Raw genomic sequence first — 21,306 nt, forward strand, 5'->3', positions numbered from 1 at the left:
TCTCCAGAGGTGAAACTATCAGCTTGTGTAAAAGGCTGAAGAACTAGGTATTTTCGCATAAGATTCAAAATATGAACTTGGGAAATCTCTCCCTTTCCAATCTCTCTCTCTCTCTCTCTTCTTTGTCGATATTATGTTTAATATACTGAGAATGCAATGAACAATGAAAAGCAGTAAGCCAAGATACCATCTACACAGTTTCTTAATAATACCATGAATATACTTATTTTAAAAGCACATTGAATTCTAGTTCTGGAGTATATTTCTTAATCCTTGTCATAAAGTCATGTAAATTGCAAACTCTTTTTCATCTTTACAGAGGTATTATTGACAAATAAAATTGTAAGATGTTTGAAGTGTACAATGTCATTTGATATATGTATATGTTGTGAAAGGATTCCCTCTATTGAGTTCATTAACACATCCATCACCTCACATATTTCATCTCCCCTCCTCTCTTTTTTGGTGAGAACATTTAATTTCTACTCCTATAGGAACTTTCAGTTATACAATAACACAATACAGTGTTATCAACTATAGTCAGCATGTTATACTTTAGATCCTCAGACCTTGTTCATCTTATGACTGACGGTTCGTACCTTTTTATCAGCCTCTCCATATTTCCCCCAACCCCTAGCCCCCTGGCTACCACTACTTTCTGTTTCTATGAGTTTGATTTTTTTTTCCTTTTGGTAGATTCCGTGTATAAGTAATACCATATAATATTTGTCTTTCTCTGTCTTAATTATTTCATTTAGCCTAATGCCCTCCAGTTTCATCCAAATGACAGGATTTCCTTTTTTTTCTTAAGGCTGAATAATATTCCATTGTGTGTGTGTGTGTGTGTGTGTGTGTGTGTATGGTTAGGTTGTTTCCATGTCTTGGCTGTTGTGAATAATGCTGCAATGAATGTGGGAGTGCAGACATCTCTTTGGGATAATGGTAGTTCTCTTTTTAATTGTTTGAGGACTTTCCATACTGCTTTCCATAGTGGTTGTACCAGTTTACATTCCCAACAACAGTGTGGAAGGGTTCCTTTTCTCCATATCCTGGCAAGCATTTTCTATCTCTTGTCCTTTTCACAGTAGCCATCCTAACAGGTATAATGTGATAACTCATTTTGATTTAGGATGATTGGTGATGTTGAGCACCTTTCATGTACCTCTTGGCCAGCTGGATGTCTTCTTTGGAAAAATGGCTAATTGGGTCTCTTTTTTAAATTGGGTTATTTTTACTTGTTTGTTTATTTGTTTTGGTCTATGGAATTGTATGAGTTCCTTATATATTTTGAATATAAGCCCTTATCAGATATGTGGTTTGCAAATATTTTCTCCCATTCCGTAAGTTGCCTTTCAATTTTGCTGATGGTTTCTTTTGCTGAGCAGAAGCTTTTTGATTTGATGTAGTCTCATTTGTTTGTTTTTGTTGTCTTTGCTTTTGGTGTCAAATCTAAAAAATCATTCCTAAGGCCAATGTCAAAGAGCTTACCATCTTTTCCTTCTAGAAGTTTTATGGTTTCAGGTCTTACGTTCAAGTCTTTAATCCATTTTGAGTTGATTTTTGTGTATGGTGTAAGATAGGGTCCAGTTTCATTCTTTTGCTTGTGGAAATGTAGTTTTCCTGACACAATTTATTGCAGAGGCTGTCCTTCCCTATTGTGTATTCTTGGCTCCTTTGTAAAAAATTAATTGACTATATATGTATGGGTTTATTTCTGGACTCTCTATTCTGTTCCTTTGATCAATGTGTCTGCTTTTATGCCAATACAATACTGCCTGGATTACTATAGTTTTTTAATGTAGTTTGAAATCAGGAAGTATGATGCCTCCAGCTTTGTTTTTATTTCTCAAGATTGCTTTGGATATTCAGGGTCATTTGTGGTTTCATACAAATTTGGGGATTTTAAAAAAGTTCTCTAAAAATGCCACTGGGATTTTGAGAGGGAGTACATTAAATCTGTAGATTGCTTTGGGTAATATGGGCATTTTAGCAATATTAATATTAATTCTTCCAATCTATGAGCAGAGAATATCTTTTCATTTATTTACATCTTTTATTTCTTTCATCAGTGTCTTACAGTTTTCAGTGTATAGATCTTTCACCTCTTTTGTTAAATTAATTCCTAAGTATTTTATTCTTTTTGCTGCTATTTTAAATGGAATTGTTTTAAGTTTCTCTTTCTGATAGTTCATTGTTAGTGTATAGAAATGCAACTGATTTTTTTCATTGTAGTTTTATTGAAATTTGAGCAAGAATTTGGCTTTGGTATTCTCCAACATAATATTTTTGTATATTGATTTCGTATCCTGAGACTATACTGAATTCATTTATTACTTCTAACAGTTTTTGGTGGAATTAGGTGAGTATTTTTGATATAATATCATATCATCTACAAATAGAGACAGTTTTACTTCTTTCTTTCTTATTTGGATGACTATTTCTTTTTCCTGATTAATTGCTCTGACTAGGATTTCCAGTACTATGTTGAATAAAAGTGATGAGGGTGGGCATCCTTGTCTTGTTCCTGATCTTAGAGGAAAAATTTTTGGCTTTTCACCATTGAGTACCATGTTAGCTGTGGACTTGTCATGTATAGCCTTTATTACATTGAAGTACATTCCATCTATAACTAGTTTGTTGTGAGTTTTTATCATGAAAGGATTTTGGGTTGTCAAATGCTTTTTCTGCTTCTATTGAGAAGATTTTTTTTAAAATTTATTTATTTATTTATTTTTGGCTGTGTTGGGTCTTCGTTTCTGTGTGAGGGCTTTCTCTAGTTGCAGCGAGTGGGGGCCACTCTTCATCGCGGTGCACGGGCCTCTCACTGTCGCGGCCTCTCTTGTTGCGGAGCACAGGCTCCAGACGCGCAGGCTCAGTAGTTGTGGCTCACGGGCCCAGTTGCTCCGTGGCATGTGGGATCTTCCCAGACCAGGGCTCGAACCCGTGTCTCCTGCATTGGCAGGCAGATTCTCAACCACTGCGCCACCAGGGAAGCCCCCGAGATTTTTATCTTTCATTTTGTTAATGTGGAGTATCACACAGATTGATGTGCAGATGTTGAGCCATCCTTGCATCCCTGGAATAAATCTCACTTGATAATGGAGTATGATCCTTTTGATCCTTTCAATTAAACTGTTTAATTTGGTTTGCTAATATTTTGTTGGCGATTTTTGCCTCTATGTTCATCAGGAATATTGGCCTGTAATTTTCTTTTCTTGTAGTGTCCTTATCTGACTTGGATATCAGGGTAATGCTGGATTTGTAAAATGAGTTTGTAAATGTGCCCTTCTCTTTTATTTTTTGGAAGAGTTTGAGAAGGATTGGTTTTAATTCTTCTTAGGGTGTTTGGTAGAATTCACCAGTGAAGCTGTCTGGTCCTGGATTTCTTTGTTGGGAGGTCTTTAATTACTGATTCAATCTTCTTACTAGTAATTGGTCTGTCCAGATTTTCTATTTCCTCATGATTCAGTCTTGGTAGTTTGTATTTTACTAAGAATGTAACCATTTCTTCTAGGTTGTCCAATTTGTTGGTGTATAATTGTTCATGAGTCTATTTTGACCCTTTGTCTTTCTATAGTATCAGTTTGAATGCCTTCTTTTTTAATTCTAATTTTATTTATTTGAGTCCTCTCCCTTTTTTTCTTGGTAAGTCTTGCTAAAGGTTCGTTTATTTTATCTTTTCAAAAAAATCAGTTCTTAGTTTCATTGATCTTTTCTACTGTCTTTTTAGTCTATTTCATTTATTTCTACTCGATCTTTGTTATTTCTTTCCTTTTACTAATTTTGGGCTTAGTTTGCTTTTCTTTTTTTAGTTTCTTGAGGTGTAAAGTTAGGTTGTTTATTTGAGATCTTTCTTTTTTCTTAATGTAGGTATTTATCACTTGTATAAGCTTCCCTTTTAGAACTGCTTTTGCTGCATTCCATGAATTTTGGTATATTCTGTTTCTGTCTTTGTCTCAAGACATTTTTTAATCTCTCTTGATTTTTTCTTTGACCCATTGGTTGTTTAGTAGCATGTTGTTTAATCTCCACATTTGTGAATTTTCCAGGTTTTTTCTTTTTTTTTTTTTGTAGTTGATCTCTAGTATCATACTGTTGTGGTTAGAATAGATGCTTGATATGATTTCACACTTCTTAAATTTATTAAGGCTTGCTTTTTGGCCTGACATATGATCTGTCCTGGATAATGTTCCATGTGTTCTTGGGAAGAATGTGTATTCTGTTGCTTTTGGATGTAAAGTTCTGTAAATGTCTTTTTAGGTCCATCTGATCTAAAGTATAGTTTAAGTTCAGTGTTCCCTTATTGATTTTCTTTCTGGATGGTCTATCCACTGTTGAAATTGGGATATTGACGTCTTCTACAATTATGGTATTGTTCTTTCTCCTTCAGATCTGTTAATATTTGCTTTATATATTTAGGTGTCCTATGTTGGGTGCATAAATATTTACCAGTGTTATATCCTCTTGATGAATTGACCCACTTTATCATTATATAATGACCTTGTTTGTCTCTTGTTACAGTCTTACGCTTAAAGTCTGTTTTGCCTGATATAAGTATAGCTACTTAGCTTTCTTATGGCTTCCATTTGCATGGAGTATCTTTTTCCATCCCTTCACTTTGAGTGTATGTGTGTCCTTAAAGCTGAAATTAGTCTCTTTATAAGCAACATGTTGTTAAGTCTTGTTTTATTTTTATCTATTCAATCATTCTGTGTCTTTTGATTGGACAATTTAGCCCATTTTCATTTAAAGTAACTACTGATAGCTATGTACTTATTGCCATTTTGTTAATTTTTTTCTGGTTGTTTTGGAATGCCTTTGTTCCTTTGTTTCTCTCTTCCTTTGTGATTTGATGATTTTCTCTAATGGTAAGCTTTGATTGCTTTCTCTTTATCTTTTGTGTATCTACTGTAAGTTTTTACTTTGTGGTTACCCTGAGTCTTACATAAAACATCTTGTGTTTATAATAGTCTATTTTAAGTTGATAACAACGTAGCTTTGAATGCATATAAATGCTCTACATTTTTACACTCCTCCCCCCACATTTTATGTTTTTGATGTCACAATTTTCACCTTGTTATTTTGTGTATCCACTGACAAATTATTGTAGTTACAGTTATTTTTAATACTTTTGTCTTTTAATCTTTATACTAGAGTTATAGGTGATTTAACCACCACCATTACATTAGAGTATTTTGACTTTAGCTATATGTTTACTTTTACAAGTGAATTTTATACTTTCATGTTTTCCTCTTTAGAGTTCTTCAGTTTCAACTTGAAGAACTTGAACACTTTTTTATAGGGCTGGTCTAGTGGTGATAAACTCCTTTAGCTTTTGTTTGTCTGGAAAACTCTATCTCTCCTTCAATTCTGAAGGACAACTTTGTTGGGTAGTGTATTCTTGGTAGTTTTTTCTTATAGAACTTTGAATATATCATCCCACTCTCTCTGGCTTGCAAAATTTCTGAAAAAAAAATCTGCTGATAATCTTACGTGGGTTCCCTTGTATGAAACAAGTTGCTTTTCTCTTGCTGCTTTTAAGCTTCTCTCCTTGTCTTTAACTTTTGATAATTTAATTATAATGTGTCTTTAACTTTTGATAAGTTACTTATAATGTGTCTCGGTGTGGGTCTCTTTGGATTCATCTGTTTTGGTACTTTCTGAGGTTTTTGTAGCTGAATGTCTATTTCTTTCTTCAGATTAGGAACATTTTCAGCCATTACTTCTTTGGATAAGTTTCTGCCCCCTTTTCAGTCTTATACTTCTGGTACCTCTATAATGCATATATTGGTCTTTTTGAGGGTTTTCCATAAGTTCCTTAAGCTATTGTCACTCTTTTTCATTATTTTTTCTTTTTGTTTCTCTGATGGATGAATTCCGCTGCACTGTCTTCAAGTTTGCTGAACCTTTCTTCTACTTGATCTAATCTGTTGTGACCTCCTATATTGAATTTTTAAATTCAGTCATCTTCTTCAGCTCTGTGATTTCTGTTTGTTACTTTAAAACTATTTTCTATTTCTGTTGAAACTCTCACTTTGCTCATGCATTGCTCTCCTGACCTTGATGAGCATCTTATGACCATTATTTCCATCAGGTAAATCACTTATCTCTGTTTCAGTAAGATCTGTTTCTGTAGATTTATCTTGTTCTTTTGTTTAGAACATATTTCTCTGTTTCTTTATTTTTCTTTATTCTCTGTGTTTGTTTCTGTGCATTAGATAAAACAACCACCACTCCCAGTCTTGACAGAGTGGTCTCACGTGGGAGGTGAACCTTGTCAATTAGCTTGAGCTCCTGGTTGTCTCTCAAACCTTTGTGATTGTCCAAGCTGCCTTCTTTTTTTCTACTGGCTCCCAGTTTTTGAGTGTGTGCCAAGACTTTTCAAGTGTTCCAAAGGGGAGGATCACAGTCAGCAGCTAGCTGCAAGCTGATTGGAAGCTGGACTTTCAAACAACAGCTGGGATAGTAGGTAGTTAAGCCCCTTCCAGAGAGAAACTGGGATTTGGGCATTTTTCCTGGGCTCAGGTGTATAGCTGTGGGGAGAGCTCTTGTACCTATTAAGAAACTGCTTCCTTGTTTGCTATAGTCCTGTGGAAGTCATGAATGCAAGCCCCATTGGTTATCAGAGCCAGGCAATCCAGGAGCCTGTCCCTTTGGTAGTAGCTGCAAAAGTTGGGGTGCCAGAAGTGCATACAAGCTCCTTCCAAGGAGATACTGGCAACTTGGAGTGGGCTAGAGGGAGAAGGTGAGGGATGTGTCTTCTGGCTTCTCCAGTCTCTGAGGAAGATTATAGCCAGCCCCTAGATGCATACTGAATTAGAAGCCTGACCCTCAGCCGTAGCTTTAAAGTATACAGATGAATGCCTTTTAGGGAAAGACTGGAAGATGGACATTTTTGCCTGCTCCCTTTTCACTGAGCCTTGGGGGTGGGGGTAGCTGTGGCAAGTGCTTGTGCTTGTTGATAACTGCTTCTTTGTTTGCTATATTCCTGTGGGACTTGTGAATGGTAGCACTATTGGCTGTCAGAGCCAGGTGATCCAGAGACCCATCACTCGGGCTGCAACCATAAAAGCTGAGGTGCAGATGTGTGTAAGCTCCTTCTGGGGAGATACTGGAGACTTGTTTTGGGCTAGAAGGAGAAAATGGAGGAGATGTCTACTGGCTTTCCTAGGAAGGATCAAAGCCAGACCCTAGATGCAGGCTAACTGGAAGCTTGACCTTTAGGTAGCAGTTTTTAAAGTATGCAGGTGGATCTCTATCTGGGAAAGACTGGGAGGTGGGCATTTTTGCCTGTTCCCTCTGTGCTGAGTCCTGGGGGAATAGCTACAACAAGTCTCATGCACCTGTTAACAACTTTGCTTTTGTTTGCTATAGTCCTTTGGATCTCCAGGATGCAATTCTCACTGACTTACAGAGTTAGGTGTTTTGGTGGGGGCCTGTTCTTGGGTGAAAGTCTTAAAGGTTGGGGCACTAAATATGAGGTCTAAACCCTTTTCTCCTCAGGGAGAAGCTGGGAGTTGAGAATTCCCTTCCGACTGTATGGTGCTGTTCTGGGGGTGGGGTTTATAGCAAGATTTTCTCAGCCTTTCCTTATCCATTTCGATGTGGGTATTTTCTCATTCTCTCAGTGGGTAGAAGTTGCTCAGCTAGTTTCTGGATTTCTTTCAGAGGTAATTGCTCCATGTGTAACTGTCCATTTGGTGTATCTGTGGAAAGAGGGGAGTTCAGGAGCCCCCTATGTCACCATCTTGGCCGACCTTCTCCCCACCGCAAAATTTTTTATATTGAGATTCCATTCCCAATCCATTAGTTACCTTTTTCTAACATGTGAAACATTAAAGTTATGTACCGTCTTCATTTACTATTTTCTAATGCTCATCTAAACTGTAGTACAATTCTAGACACATTTCACAGGATAAGCAAAATTATATAAAATTAAAGAAGCAGTGAAGAGTTTTCATAGCCATACTTAAACATTTAGATATTTAGTTTTGTGATGAATAGTTAAGATATGAAACATCATGAATATATTTGACTACACTTCTTCAATTTGGTGAGTATAAATAGATAATGAAATGGGGATTGAAAGAAAAAATTTTACTTCTGTAATTCACGTATCTGCTGCAGCATCAAATCCCTTTGGAATCTAGATCATATTTGCATCATCACTTTTGACTTCCTGGAAAGTCTGAAGCCCCTCCCAAGATTTCTGCAGATTCCCTTATGGTATATAGCCTCAAGATTAACTCAGTCTGCAATCCTGCATTTGTGCATGTTTCCATATTCTGCATTTTGTTAGGCTGATGTAAACTTGGTTCTTTCCTCAACTCTCTCAACAAATCAAGTTAAAAATGTGATAAAAATAGACCTGACTAAATCAAGGTGCAGAGTTTACAGTATGGCAACACAAACATTTCAAGTTGTATGTTATAGTGCTCTGTCCTTCAGCATCCTCTCCCTGGGGAAGTTGCATTGTGCCCTCTTCACCTCACAGAATGGTCAGCATTACACCATTGTGCAGGCTATTCTTTTACCCCATGTACTTCTCTGCTCCTCCAGTACCGAAATTTATTTTTTTTATTTATGCAAAAGTTTAATCTCAAATTATTTATCAAGCAAGAATGGCTTTTTCTAAGAGGAAGTCTATGCTAGATAGTTAGAATAAGATTTTAACTTTTGCTTCACTTTGTTATATATTTGTTAATTCAGCAGTCCTACTGATTAAAGTGGCCAGTTTTAAAATGGATTGTGTCAAGAATATGGATCTAAAATAGTCTCAGGAATCTCTCAAAGAATCAATGTGAAAATTTCAAACAGTATCAGAGGAAAATTATATGTGTTATGATGAAAAAGCATAAAAATTAGAAAAGGTGAATAAAGCTTTGTGGAGTTATCAAAACCACTAAAGAGAAAATAAGCAGTTTAAAGCTTTGTCTCATCCTTTTTGTGCATCCCTTTTAGGGAAGGTAATCAAATACATGACGCTAATCATGACCCTATGCTCATAAAATTGCCCAGAACTTGAAAGTGACAACAATTAGACCTTTAGTAGCATTAGTAAGTTTGAAAGGAAGATCAAAGTAAGTCTCACCTATGAAAACTTAGCAACAGATATTTTATTTGGAGATTTTTAGATTCCTCCCCACTCTCCCTTCCCAGCCCCTACTTCTGTCTCTCCTTGCCCATGGGATTGTATTTCTAAAGGAGAAAGCCATTATCTAAGCTGATCTTCTCATCAGGTTGTGAACAACAAATAAAATTTAGTGAGAATGATTGACCTTAGCTGTGAAAGGAATCAGTGTCCTTGAGGAGGTGCAGCCACTGTGTGTCCAGCGCCTCCTGGCGATCAGACACTGGCTTTTCAGTGCGGCAAGAAAGAGAGTGTCCAGGAAAGACAAGGCATCCAGTTTCCAGGTGTATGTTTTTGAGATCGGATCAGTCCCATCAAAAAATTTCCTACTAACAAATCTCTTTTGGAGATACTTTTCAGAGAAAGAGTTTCCAGAATCTCCACTTTCCATTTTTAACCTAGAATTTTTCTTTTTCATTACTTCCACATGCAATTATCACGTTATTTCTATTAGCATATTTCAGTGACAGGGACAGAATTTGGCTACAAAGGAAGTGAAAATTATGCTTTCAGGTATGCAATAGTGAGAAAATTAATACATTCTACACATATGGAACACTTAATTAAAAATATAAAGTAATATGTGTTGAAATGTCAAGATAAGTAGCCTAAAGTTAGTTATTTATATTCTGGGCAGACAGAAATCAGTGATGATTAGAAAACCTTTTACATTATGCATTTATTTAATCCTATCCCATCTTGTTCTAGAAAGAATTCAAGACCAAATGTGTTCCCTACAACAAGGTAAAAAGAAAGTTGTACAGTAATCAGGGCAGCTGGAGAAATACAGGGTAGCATTCAAACGAGGAAAAGGGGGGTGGTGCTTAGGAAGAGGAGAGATGTTTAGAATAGGCTATGTTTAAAGGTAGAGAATACCCCTTCACTGAAACTGTTCAGTGGAGTCCAGGTGATACTTGCTGGGGATTCTTCAAGGAACTTGAGCATGGGCTAGGATTTGAGCCAGATGACTTCCCTTCTGGCCCCAATGCATGAAGGAAGCATTTATTGAGAGATTACTGTGTGTGTCTCACTGTCACTTCTTTTATTGGAGTGCTATAAAATAGCTTTAAGACTGGGTTCCTGCCCTTGAGGGGGTTTATAACTTTTCCCCTAAAAATAAGACCACCATTCATGTAGTACTTAGAGAATGATATAAAGCAGTCTCCCATTAGATGTTAAGTCGTGAGGTACAGGGTATTAGTTCCTAGGGTATTTAGAAATATTTCATAAAGGAAGAAGCTGAAGAATGTTAGGACTTGAGGAGAAGGAGAGGAGAGATCACGTCAATTTGGGAAAATTTCTTTGTGGGAATTTGGAAATACTGCTGCTGTATGCTGAGCATGAAGAACTTTGGGTAAGAGAAGGGAGTCAGCAAGTCTGGTGTGAAGCTCCTTTTGTAGTTGGCCATCCCCTGATAATTCTCAAAGATGTCTACAAGTCTGGTCTAGGTCAGGGCGATGCTGAGATCCGAGTGGTTCTGATCTGACTAGGAAGGTGTGACTGGTGCATCATAAGCACAGAGCAGGGCTGATGGGAAGGTCAGCCCAGAGCAAGCTTGCCCCAAGGAGCATCTGCCTGAAGGAGAAAGGAAACAGGAACACAGGATGATGGAGAGGGGGAAATAGACCCCGGTAGAAGGTGGTCACACATAAAGATGGATGTCCACCAGTTACTAGATTTTGGTAGCTGTCTAGGAATGACATGAAAACGAAGGAAGCTGCCCCTCTAGGATGAGTTCTGTTGTTTGAGCAGAGAAAGGGTTATGGTGGAAGGGTGATACTGAACTACAGCAGGAGTTGACTGGGAGAGTTGGGTAAGCATGTGCCTGGCTCAGGGTCTAAAAAAGAAGAGCATATAAAATAGCGTAAATTAACATAGAGTGTGAGGCTCCATTGAAAACAGGCCTTACTAGGACAATAAGGAGTGCTATCTCTGAGACCATTTCGAGGGCCAAGGACAGGGAAAGAGAATTGAAAAGAGAATAAGATAAAGAGAGAGAGGGAAGCCAGAAAAAAATGGAGGGGCCAGTAAGGTCCAAGGAAGCCCTGCCTTTGAACTTCCATCCCTCTCCCTCCACTGGAGCTCTTTACCCCTTATTGTCTTTGACTTTCTTCTCTTCTATTTGCCAATTGCTTAATACAGGCTTAGAAGTAAACACATTTCCACAGGGTCTCACCATTATAGGTTCTTTCCCAACTTTAAAATGTCTGTCCTTTTAGAATGTTGTGAAGGAGAAAAGTAACATGGCCAAGATGGGAGGTGAAGATATATCTGTGGTCCAGCAGGAGAGTTCAAAGGACCCAAACAAATACCCTTGGTATTTGGTAATTGGTGAAGCGGGCTCTTCTTTAGTAGAAAATAGTATTCCTGTCCTTTCTTGCCCACCTCACTCTCAGTAACCCTTGGGTTGTTCCATGAAAGAGAAGGGACAAGAACTCCCATACCTTTCTGTCTTGGCTTTTATTCAGGAACAGGCAGTTGTTTATTTAAATCTTTCAAAACTGTTACTTACCTAGGTTACTGTCACATTCTTCATACCTTTATGTTGTCATCTTTGTTAAAAAGGTGATGAGAAAGGATAATCTACAGGAAACAGGAGAAAGGAAAGGAAGGGAGGAGAATGGTGATCATTGAGCAGGCAATATGTAATAGTTACATTTTTTGCTAAAAGAAAAGAGAGTAACATAAAACAAATATTTTTCATTTTGAAATATGTATCGATAGCTGATAAGCTCTATCAAAATCTCAATTTCTAGTCTAGATTCTTAAGCAGTTTTTAACTCTGGAGACTTGAACAGGGGTACCAGATTTTTGAAGATTAAGCAGTTTAAAAAAATGTCAAGTCAATAATAGATGTGCCTTGTATTCACAATCCTAGCCAGAGGTGCCATGAATTGGAGGAAAACTTGTGTCTAAACCATGCTTTCTGTTTTCTTATAGCTGTGGTATGAAATCCCAATCAAGGAAATATGTCTTTCTCTTTATTGTCTATCAATTTTATGTATACTTTGCACTTTGCTCCGTCACTACTAATTCCTTTCGCAATTTTAGGATAGGTTGGCTAAATTTTTTCCCATGTTTGAAAGACTAGTTATGTATTCTGTTATATGGTTGTGGTGAGCATGAATTTCTTGATATTAAATTGGTAAATTGATTCTTGGCAACCTAGTGGATTGGGTGAATGGGCAAGGGTGGTCTCAGTAACCATTTTGCAGACTAGCACAAGTGAGGGAGGAGTCTTAAGAAAGGTCATAACCAAAAGGGTTTTCTTCTTTTGGGAAGAAGAGTTTTTATAAGAAGAATCTTGAATTGCTGTTGTGTGGACCTTAGAAGAAAAAGTATTTTATATGTATAAAAATGGAGTGAGTTTTATTATATAGATGCAGTTTTGATAGTCTTGAAAGTGCAACAAGCCTTCTCTGTTGTATGTTGAGATACACTACAAATAAAAGAAACAAGATAACGAGGCATTCTAAATAAGAGTCAAGTGGTTAAGGAAGCAAGGGAATTTGAGAGAAATAAAATGAATCTTACTTTGCATGTTTAAGATCCATTTACACTTCTATTTAGTTTCAGAAGAGAGGGGAAAATGAATATATTTCTGCTGATTTTGAAATTTGTGTTTTACAAGTCATCTTTTTCCACAGAGCCCACTTGAATGACCTCGAAAATATTGTGCCATTTCTTGGTATTGGCCTTCTGTATTCCTTGAGTGGTCCAGATCTCTCTACTGCCATCCTGCACTTCAGACTCTTTGTTGGAGCACGAATCTACCACACAATTGCATATTTGATACCCCTTCCCCAGCCAAATCGCGCTTTGGCTTTTTTCCTTGGATATGGAGTTACACTGTCAATGGCTTACAGATTGCTGAGAAGTAGATTGTACCTGTAAAGAGAATCATACAACTCATCACCCAGTGATTTTCTAACAATTCTGTACTTCCAATTTATAACAAATACTTTTTAAGATTTTAAGTGGGAAGGGAGCAGAGAAATTAAGATAGGGAAAACCTAGTCTGAATATTAATGTCACCAATATCCTTTATTCTTTTTTAATATTTGCACTAGAAATTTAACATAATTTTTAGCTCTTTGGTCGTATTCTTAAAGTACTTTGTTTTAAATTTTGATTGTAATTTGTAACATTATTCAACATTTCATATTTTAAATCTTTAGAAAGAGTAAGTACATGTATGTTAAACTTGTATTTCAGTATTGCTGAAATCGACATATGAAATAAAGAATTTAAAGAACGATTTCATTTGGTTTTATTTTTCCCAACGTATTTTCAAAAGTTTCAAACCTACAAAAAAGTAGAAAAGTAGTACAATGAACTTCTATATGTCTTTCACCTAGATTTACCAGTTGTAAACATTTCCCCATATTTGCTTTAGCTCTATCACTCAGTGTTTTTTCTGAACAATTTGAAAATAAGCTGCAGATACTGTATCATGCATTTAAGATACTTCACTCCTAAATACTTCAACATGTATCTCCTGTGTACAAAGCAGTCTCCAAATAACCATACCATTCCCACACCAAAGAAATTTAACTCTAATACAATATTTATTTAACATACACAGTTCATATTTAAATTCCCCAATTTTTCCAATAATGTCTTTTATAACTGCTTTATTTTTGATCCAGGAATCAAACAAGGACGTCACACTGCCTTTTGTTATCATTTCTATTTAGTTTTCAATAAAATGGATGAGTTCTTTCATTTTTTTTCATCTTTTATGACTGGCGTTTTTTGAGAAGTTTAGGCTGGTGGTTTAATAGAATGATCCTTAATCTGATTTGGTTTTGTATATTATTTTCGCATTCTTAGATTCTAATTAAACATTTTTGTTAATGTTGTGTTCTTCAGATTACAGCACATTAATAGACATATGATGTCAGTTTGTCCCATTAGTGGTGATCAGTTCAGTAAGGTAGTATCGACCAGATTTATTCACTGTAAAGCTATCTTTTTGTAATCATATTTAGGGTGATAAATTGAGACTGTGCAAATCCTGTCCTCCTACAAACTTTCACCCAATGGATTTAGCATCAAATAATGCTCAGCTTTGTTTCTATATAAAAATATAAATATATAAACATAAAAATTCATAAAGCATATGTTTACAAACGTATAAACACTGTATACATCCATACATATTTAGATTTTTTGTCTTGAATTATGTGTACTTAAACCTTTGTAATAAAGGATGAACTTTTAAAATATTGGTATTTATACTCGCCATTTATATTATTAGTTTTTCTATCTCTTGATTACTCTTAATTTTAATACATATTTCTTAAATAGTGCTTTTAGTGGCTCTCATAATGGTTCATTTAGGTTTACCACACAAATGAAAAGTCACTGTGTTTGTATTTTAAGTTTCATAATTTGAGCAGCTCTTAAGTCCATAAAACATATTGGACAATTGACTATGGAGAATTCTGTACAAGTTTCTTTTCACTTCTTTTCCTAATGTTAAAAGCGGCTTTGCATATCAGGAAAGCTTTGTGGTGTAATTAATGGAAAAGATCATGAGCTCAGAAGTGAAAAGTTCAAAATTTAAGGATTAGATCTGCCTGCATAAACGCACACACACAGACACACACACAGACACCCTACCCTCTGGATTTGGGTAACCTATTTACTCTGTCCAATCTGTAGTTTCCTTAAACTTTTGTGAGATTTTCTGAAGGTCAAATGATCTATGTATGTGAAAAAAAGATATTCTAAACAATAAAGTGTCCTCCATATGGAAATTATTTGAGTAATCTATCGAGCACAAAGATTCAGTTAGCTGAGTTTTGTGTAAGATACTTGTTTAACCATCGTCACTTCTGTAATTGTTCTCATAAATTTTCTACTTCCCTGGTAATGCTTCTCAGAGTAGTAGCAGAATGTACTGTGGTTATTGGTTACCCACTCAGCTACTAATATTTGATATCCATTACTTAACAACTATCAGGAAAAAGAAAGGACATTTAAATTATATGTTATTAGAGGTATAAAAACTATATGTGCAGAACATGTTTAAGAAAAAATGAAAATGTCTGGAGATCACCTACTTCAATTTCCAAGTTTGAATAATAGTTGTAAAGACAATTTAAAATAGTTTCTAACTGTATTTTCACTCAAGAGAAATTGTAGATGTTGGGAAATTTATTAGTGAAACTGTTGTAATGGAGAAGGATGGATGAAGGAAAGAATATTTACTGGTCCAGTGTCTCCTGTACCAAGGAATCCCCACCTGACCACATGACACACTGGACTCTGGAGGGACGTCTGTGCTATAAGTGGCTTTGACTTGTGATGGGACAGAGGTGGAGAAGAGATTGCACAGTTTGTATTAACACTGTTACCTAGGAGGGATGTGATGGATATGTTCACGTTTCTACCACTTAATTAGAACTCTTTGAACGCAAAGATTGTGTTTTCTTTGTCTTTGTATATACATTCTCATTCATGTACACAAACATACACATCTGCATTCACACACCTCATTCTCAGACTCCACACTCACCACACACACACACACACACACACACACACACACACACACACAGGAGTTAGTACCACCACCATCACCAGTACTAACCATTATGTATGCACTTAATAATTAGGTAACAAGTTACTTCTTCAAATTTCACCACTCCCTTCACTCAAGTCTTGGTCTCTCCTCACCAACCCTAAACTAACTCTACCATAAGTAAGTCAAGTTTCTTCTGCAGTAATCAGAAGGTATTTATCTGTAATTCTTATAGAAGCATCATCTAGGGCAGTGATGGGAGTTTTAGTGAGAGGGTGCAGTGACTCTCAAATGGGGCTGGAGGGTGGGGCAGATTTTATCAAAATCTCTACAGCTAGCATCTACACATACAATATACTGAATCAATATTATTTAGGACATAAGCCCTATGGTTATTTCACGTAGTACTACGTAGAGTAGAATCTTCTTAGCAGGTGGGGACATCTATCTCTAAGATGTACTTATTTGGCTTGGACATGTTGAAAGATGGTGGTGGGACATCAGAATTTGACATATATTAAAGGGCTCTGTGGTTTTAAAAGACTGAGAAAACCTTATCTAATCAGTGCCAAAAGGGTGGGACCCTCTACTTTGAAAACTCAAACACTCTTTCAGGGTATTGATGTGACTAGGCCCTGAGAGGTAGACTCATAAATGAGACTTGAGTGTAAACCATAATAGCAAGGAATTCATTGAAACTCAGTTCTGTAACTGTCCCATGGTCTAGTGGTCTTGAATCCCAGGGATCACTCCATTCTGGCCCTGTGGTCAAGCTGCCTTGGAAGTTAAATCGTGATCAGAAATCCTCTCTTGATTTTCTCTGGGGGAGCACTGCCAAAGGTACCAAAGTTACTCCACGACTCAGTGCTCTGCACACTATAGGAAGGCTTGTGTGGCAAAAAAAAGAAAAGGCTTGTGTGGCTTGGAGAGCATGGGTTCACACCAAAGAGAGTTGGATGAGTCAAATGTTCAATGGCATAAGACTAAGGTAATCTGATATATCCGTTTCAAGATAGAGGTGATGTCATGAATGGGACTAAAAATACTCATAGTTCATTGGCTACAGTACCCCACATTCATCTCCACACTTGGACCAGTCTTGTAAGTGGGACTGAAAGACCAAGGCTAATGACACAAGCTCCTCACCATTGTGGGTGCTTAGGCACAATCAACTCTTATTTTTGTATTCTTCCTTTTCTCTGTTTCCTTGGCTATCTAATACCTCTTCTGAGTGAAACATTCTTCTTTACACCATATTAAAGGACAAAGAGTCTACTTCTTGGGTCTTCTTGACCTGGAAGTGAGCAGCTTGCCAGCTTGCTGTGTTCAGCTAGGAGATTAACTATCAAAGGCCAAATGTACAACTTCCAGTTCCTATTTATTTTTATTTTTCCTACCTTCCCACTCTTAACATTCAATGATTCTAAGCCCAGACATTTCTCCAGGCAGTGGGAAGACAGGCCGAGAGATTCTGGTGCCCAAAGCATTAAACTCTAATGTAGAGAGACTCAAGCCTAGGGAATCCTGTATAAATTCTAGAAACCATTCACCTGAGGGTTCTACTTTATAAATACCAAAAAAAAAATTTTTTTTGAGTTGCATAGTTGCTTCACACTGACTCTTTTTGGAGACAGATGGTGAGAAGTGAGGCAATTTGCCTTGAAAGTCTCTACAATCCATTTAGAAACAGCAGCACAAGAATCCTATGGTCATCTCCCCGCTGCCAGCCTGAAATGTCAGCCCTGTGGGAAGCTGATAGGTGTTCCTGCTATCAGCGGAAGCAGCACCTCTACATTCGTATCTTTCAGAGTACTTTATTCACTATATATCCTACGTAAACTGTTGGATTTGACAAGGAGGGGTTGTCAAAGGCAGACTACTGGGAAGGGGCTATGTTGGGTTGAATTTGGCACCAATCTCTCACACTTGACAGCTCAAGTACAAGATTGGGGATGAGCTATAGGACCTATGAGCCTCTTCAGTCAGCAAGCGCAGGCCCTAAGTCACATTTAATTCAGAAAGCCCCGACAGCCCTGCATGAAATGGGAGCAGTAAGATGGAGAGATAGGAGCTGCGTGCAAGAGTAGGCCATTTAAGTTATTTCCTCTTACTGGAGTTTCGGAAAATAAGAACCAGGGTGATATAGACTGTGCTACACCACAAAGATATCTGCATTAGCAACTTAAAGAAAATCATCCAGATTTTAAGGCTGGGTGACATGATTTTCCATAGCTAAAAGCTAAGAGGGGAATCAGTGGAGAGTCAGAGCTGCCTAAAATTCTTCATCTTTTACCCTAAATTATACATATCTATATCTATATTGCTATATAAATAAAACCATCTAAAATAAAGAGAAGAGTAAAGGATTGAAGCAGCTTTACCTAGTGGATAGAACAATAGATTTGAAAGCACTTAAATTTGAATCTTGGCTCTGACACTTTCTGGCTGCCCGAGACAATGACCAAGATATTTAACTTCCTTAAGCCCCATCTTTAATTCTAAAATGGCAAAATTAAGACTTTACCTACAGTATTAATATTCTTTTGCCACAATAATTCTATGTAACAAATCATCCATGACTCAGGGGCTTGGCAAATGATTCTGCAGGGTTGGGCTGATGTTGGTTGGGTTTGCTCATGTGTCTGCTGTGAGCTACAGGTTGGCTAAGTGATTCTCGTGGACGTGTGTCTGTCTCACATATCTAGGAATCGGCTGGAGCTTGGGTGATTCCAAATGATCTAAACTAGGATTACTGGGGCAACTCAACTCTATTCCATGTGTCTCATCCTCTAGTATGGCGGTCAGCAAACTATGGCTCATTGGCCAAATCCAACCCATGTATTGTTTCTATAAATAACGTTTTATCAGAACACAATTTTGCTCATTCATTTTCATATTTGCTACGGCTACTTTCATGTCACAATGGCAGTGTTGAATAGTTGAATAGTAGCAGTAGAGACCACATGGCCCACAAAACCAAAAAGATTTACTATCTGATCTTTTACAGAAACAGCGTGCTGACTCTTGCTTTCGTAGGCTAGCCTGGATATGTTAACATGGCCACGGCAAAGAGCAAGGGAGGAAACGGAAATGCGTTAGCACCTTTTCAAGATTCTGCACGTATCACATCTGCTAACATGCTACTGGCCAAAGAAAGTCATATGTATGACTGCAGAATTAAAGCTCTAGGACACAGACAACCTTATTAGTGAGAAGAACTGCAAAGTCATGTGACCCAGGGGCCTGGATACCTGAAGAGATGAAGAATTTAGGCTATTTTTGCCACCAATTTACTGCACCTGCCCACTTCATGATATTGTGATGAGGTTCAAGTCAGACACATGTAAAACATCTTATAAACTCTACCACAGTATGCAATTAAAACAGCATTCATTCTAATGTGTCATAATTTTATCAGATTAGTGGTAATCTGTTATATCCTCAGTATGATAAGAATAGTTATAACTAAATATGTGGTATGTGAACTTGACCTTCTTGTTCTAATTTGCAATGCGCTGCCTTAGAGAGACAGATGGGACAAGGAACAAATATTTGGATAACCTTATCGCTTCTTTAATCAAGTTGGTTCCCAAACTATGCCCAGTCTGTTCTCTTGAAATTGTCATCTGCACCCTGCTCCCAACCAAGTGTTTCATCAAAATTAATCAAGTTCTGATTACTGGTGTATTGAGTGTAGCACAGACGATATTACTGGCCCAAATGTAAAATTTTTGTGTTAGTATTTGCTGAAGTAATTGTATTTTATCTTCCCATGGGTTGAATTAATCATGAAAATAAGGGCTGTGCTAAATCCTTGTCTGAGCTACTACATCTGTAACTCGATAGCTAAAGGAATGTAATTTACTCTTTCTTTATAACTCATCTTTCATGACAAGACAGAGTTGAGAACCAAGAATTGGTTCTAAGGATAGCTTTCCACTAACTTGCATGAGACACAGGCAAATCACATACTCTTGCTCTCTCCATGTCTTCACATTTAAAATCTAGAGATTAAATTAGAAAAATATTTGAAATATTCTCTGACTCCAAAAATTCTATTTGTTCTGGAGGCAGGTGTTGGTCTCCTCTTTTTCCAGTGATAAAATATGAAAAGCAAGATGTGGGAATAATTATAGTAGGAAGCTTGTAGCCTCTATTAATGAGGTCAAAGCTAAACTTGTGTGTTAAATAGCATTTTGTGGTTTAGTGCCTTAGGATAATAATCTTTAAATTAATTTTTCTCTGAATCACCAACATGATGCCACCAAAACCAAATTATCATTTGTTAATTTTCAGAAATAAATAAACAAATGCATGGAGTTACCCCCACTTTAAGACTTCCTTCTATTCAATTTTCTTCATACACTGAACGTGCTGCCACTTGAGTAGATCAGTCGCTAGTAGCAGTGATTGTGGGACAAACAAATAGAATGCCCAGAAATAAGTGAAGTAGGGTTTCTTGTTTTTTTTCATCGTGGGCTCCCAGAATCTTGACTCTATGAGTTGGCTAGGTTCCACTTAGTCCAAATAACTATATATAAAATAAATATTTTATGTATTTTACCTATTGTTTCATGAAAGAAATATTTACTATGGGCCTCCTATGTGCCAGACGCTGTTCTAGGTGTTTGGTATACATCAATGAATAGACACATGGAGAGTTTGCCTTCTAGTGGTGATTCTTCAATTTAGGGATTGTAAAGAAAGCAAAAGGATCTGTTGAATTGATTGAACCCATACTATCATGAGAATTTTCTATGCCAGCGGTCAGTCCACTAGGCCCTGTGGACCAAATCTGGCCTTCCACTTGTTTTTGTTTGGCCGACAAGCTAAAAGTGTTTTTTTTCCTAATGAACATTTGCAATAAATTTGATGATTGAGAACGCTAACCTTGAAACCCACTTAAGCAAAATATTATCCTTTGAATAAAATTCCATTCTTTTCACTAGTAGATCTGAATTACAAAAACTTGTGCTCCATCATTATTATTTTTTGAATTTCAACAATAAAAAATGTGGAAATTTGTTTTCTCATTTGTTGTATAAGTTCCTACATAACACACTTGATTTTGCCTCTTGGCTCACTAAGTCTAATATTTGCTGTCTGGCCTTTTACAGAAAAAGTTTGTCAATGCCTGATCTATACAATTGAATATAAAGAATATGAATGGATACAGAAAATTTTTCTAGTTCTTTTTCATTAAATAACTGAATTTAATCAAAATGACTAAGAAAACTTTAGTTCAACATTGATCCTGTTATATTTAAATTATTATCTATTTTTGTTCTAAATTATTATGTCCTATATGGTATGTTATATGCTGGAATATTTGTAATCTTATAAGCATTTTCTCAATTGTTAAAGGATTGAGATATTGTTAATTGACCTCTATGAAAACACAGCTTCTTACCAGCATGCTTTGAGTCTGTATGTGCTCTCTCCCTGGTAGCTGAATTTTCTCTCTGAGATCAGTGCTGTTTTTAAAAAAATTTTATTGAAGTATAGTTGATTTACAATGTTGTGCTTAATTGCTGCTGTACAGCAAAGTGACTCAGTTTTATAAATATGTATATATACATATATATATAAAAATATATTCTTTTTCATATTCTTTTCCATTATGGTTTAACACAGGATATTGAATATA

At 36.6% G+C, this 21,306-nt stretch overlaps 1 protein-coding gene across 11 annotated transcripts in view; it reads left to right on the forward strand.

Annotated features, from left to right (window-relative positions):
* The window catches only part of MGST1 (microsomal glutathione S-transferase 1), a 413,587-nt gene that overhangs the window by 302,930 nt on the left and 89,351 nt on the right, over positions 1-21,306 (forward strand). For 9 of the 11 annotated variants that reach the window (XM_059935378.1, XM_059935381.1, XM_059935380.1 and 6 more), the window contains one exon: positions 12,778-13,389. The exons of the other annotated variants lie outside the window; for them this stretch is intronic. In XM_059935378.1, the coding sequence (XP_059791361.1) occupies positions 12,778-13,024 (247 nt within the window). In that variant the 3' untranslated portion in view covers positions 13,025-13,389. Of the gene's footprint in view, positions 1-12,777; positions 13,390-21,306 lie in introns of those variants that run through there. 11 annotated transcript variants of the gene reach the window in all.

Source organism: Balaenoptera ricei, chromosome 10 (genome assembly GCF_028023285.1).
Source record: "Balaenoptera ricei isolate mBalRic1 chromosome 10, mBalRic1.hap2, whole genome shotgun sequence".
Lineage (NCBI taxonomy): Eukaryota > Metazoa > Chordata > Mammalia > Artiodactyla > Balaenopteridae > Balaenoptera > Balaenoptera ricei.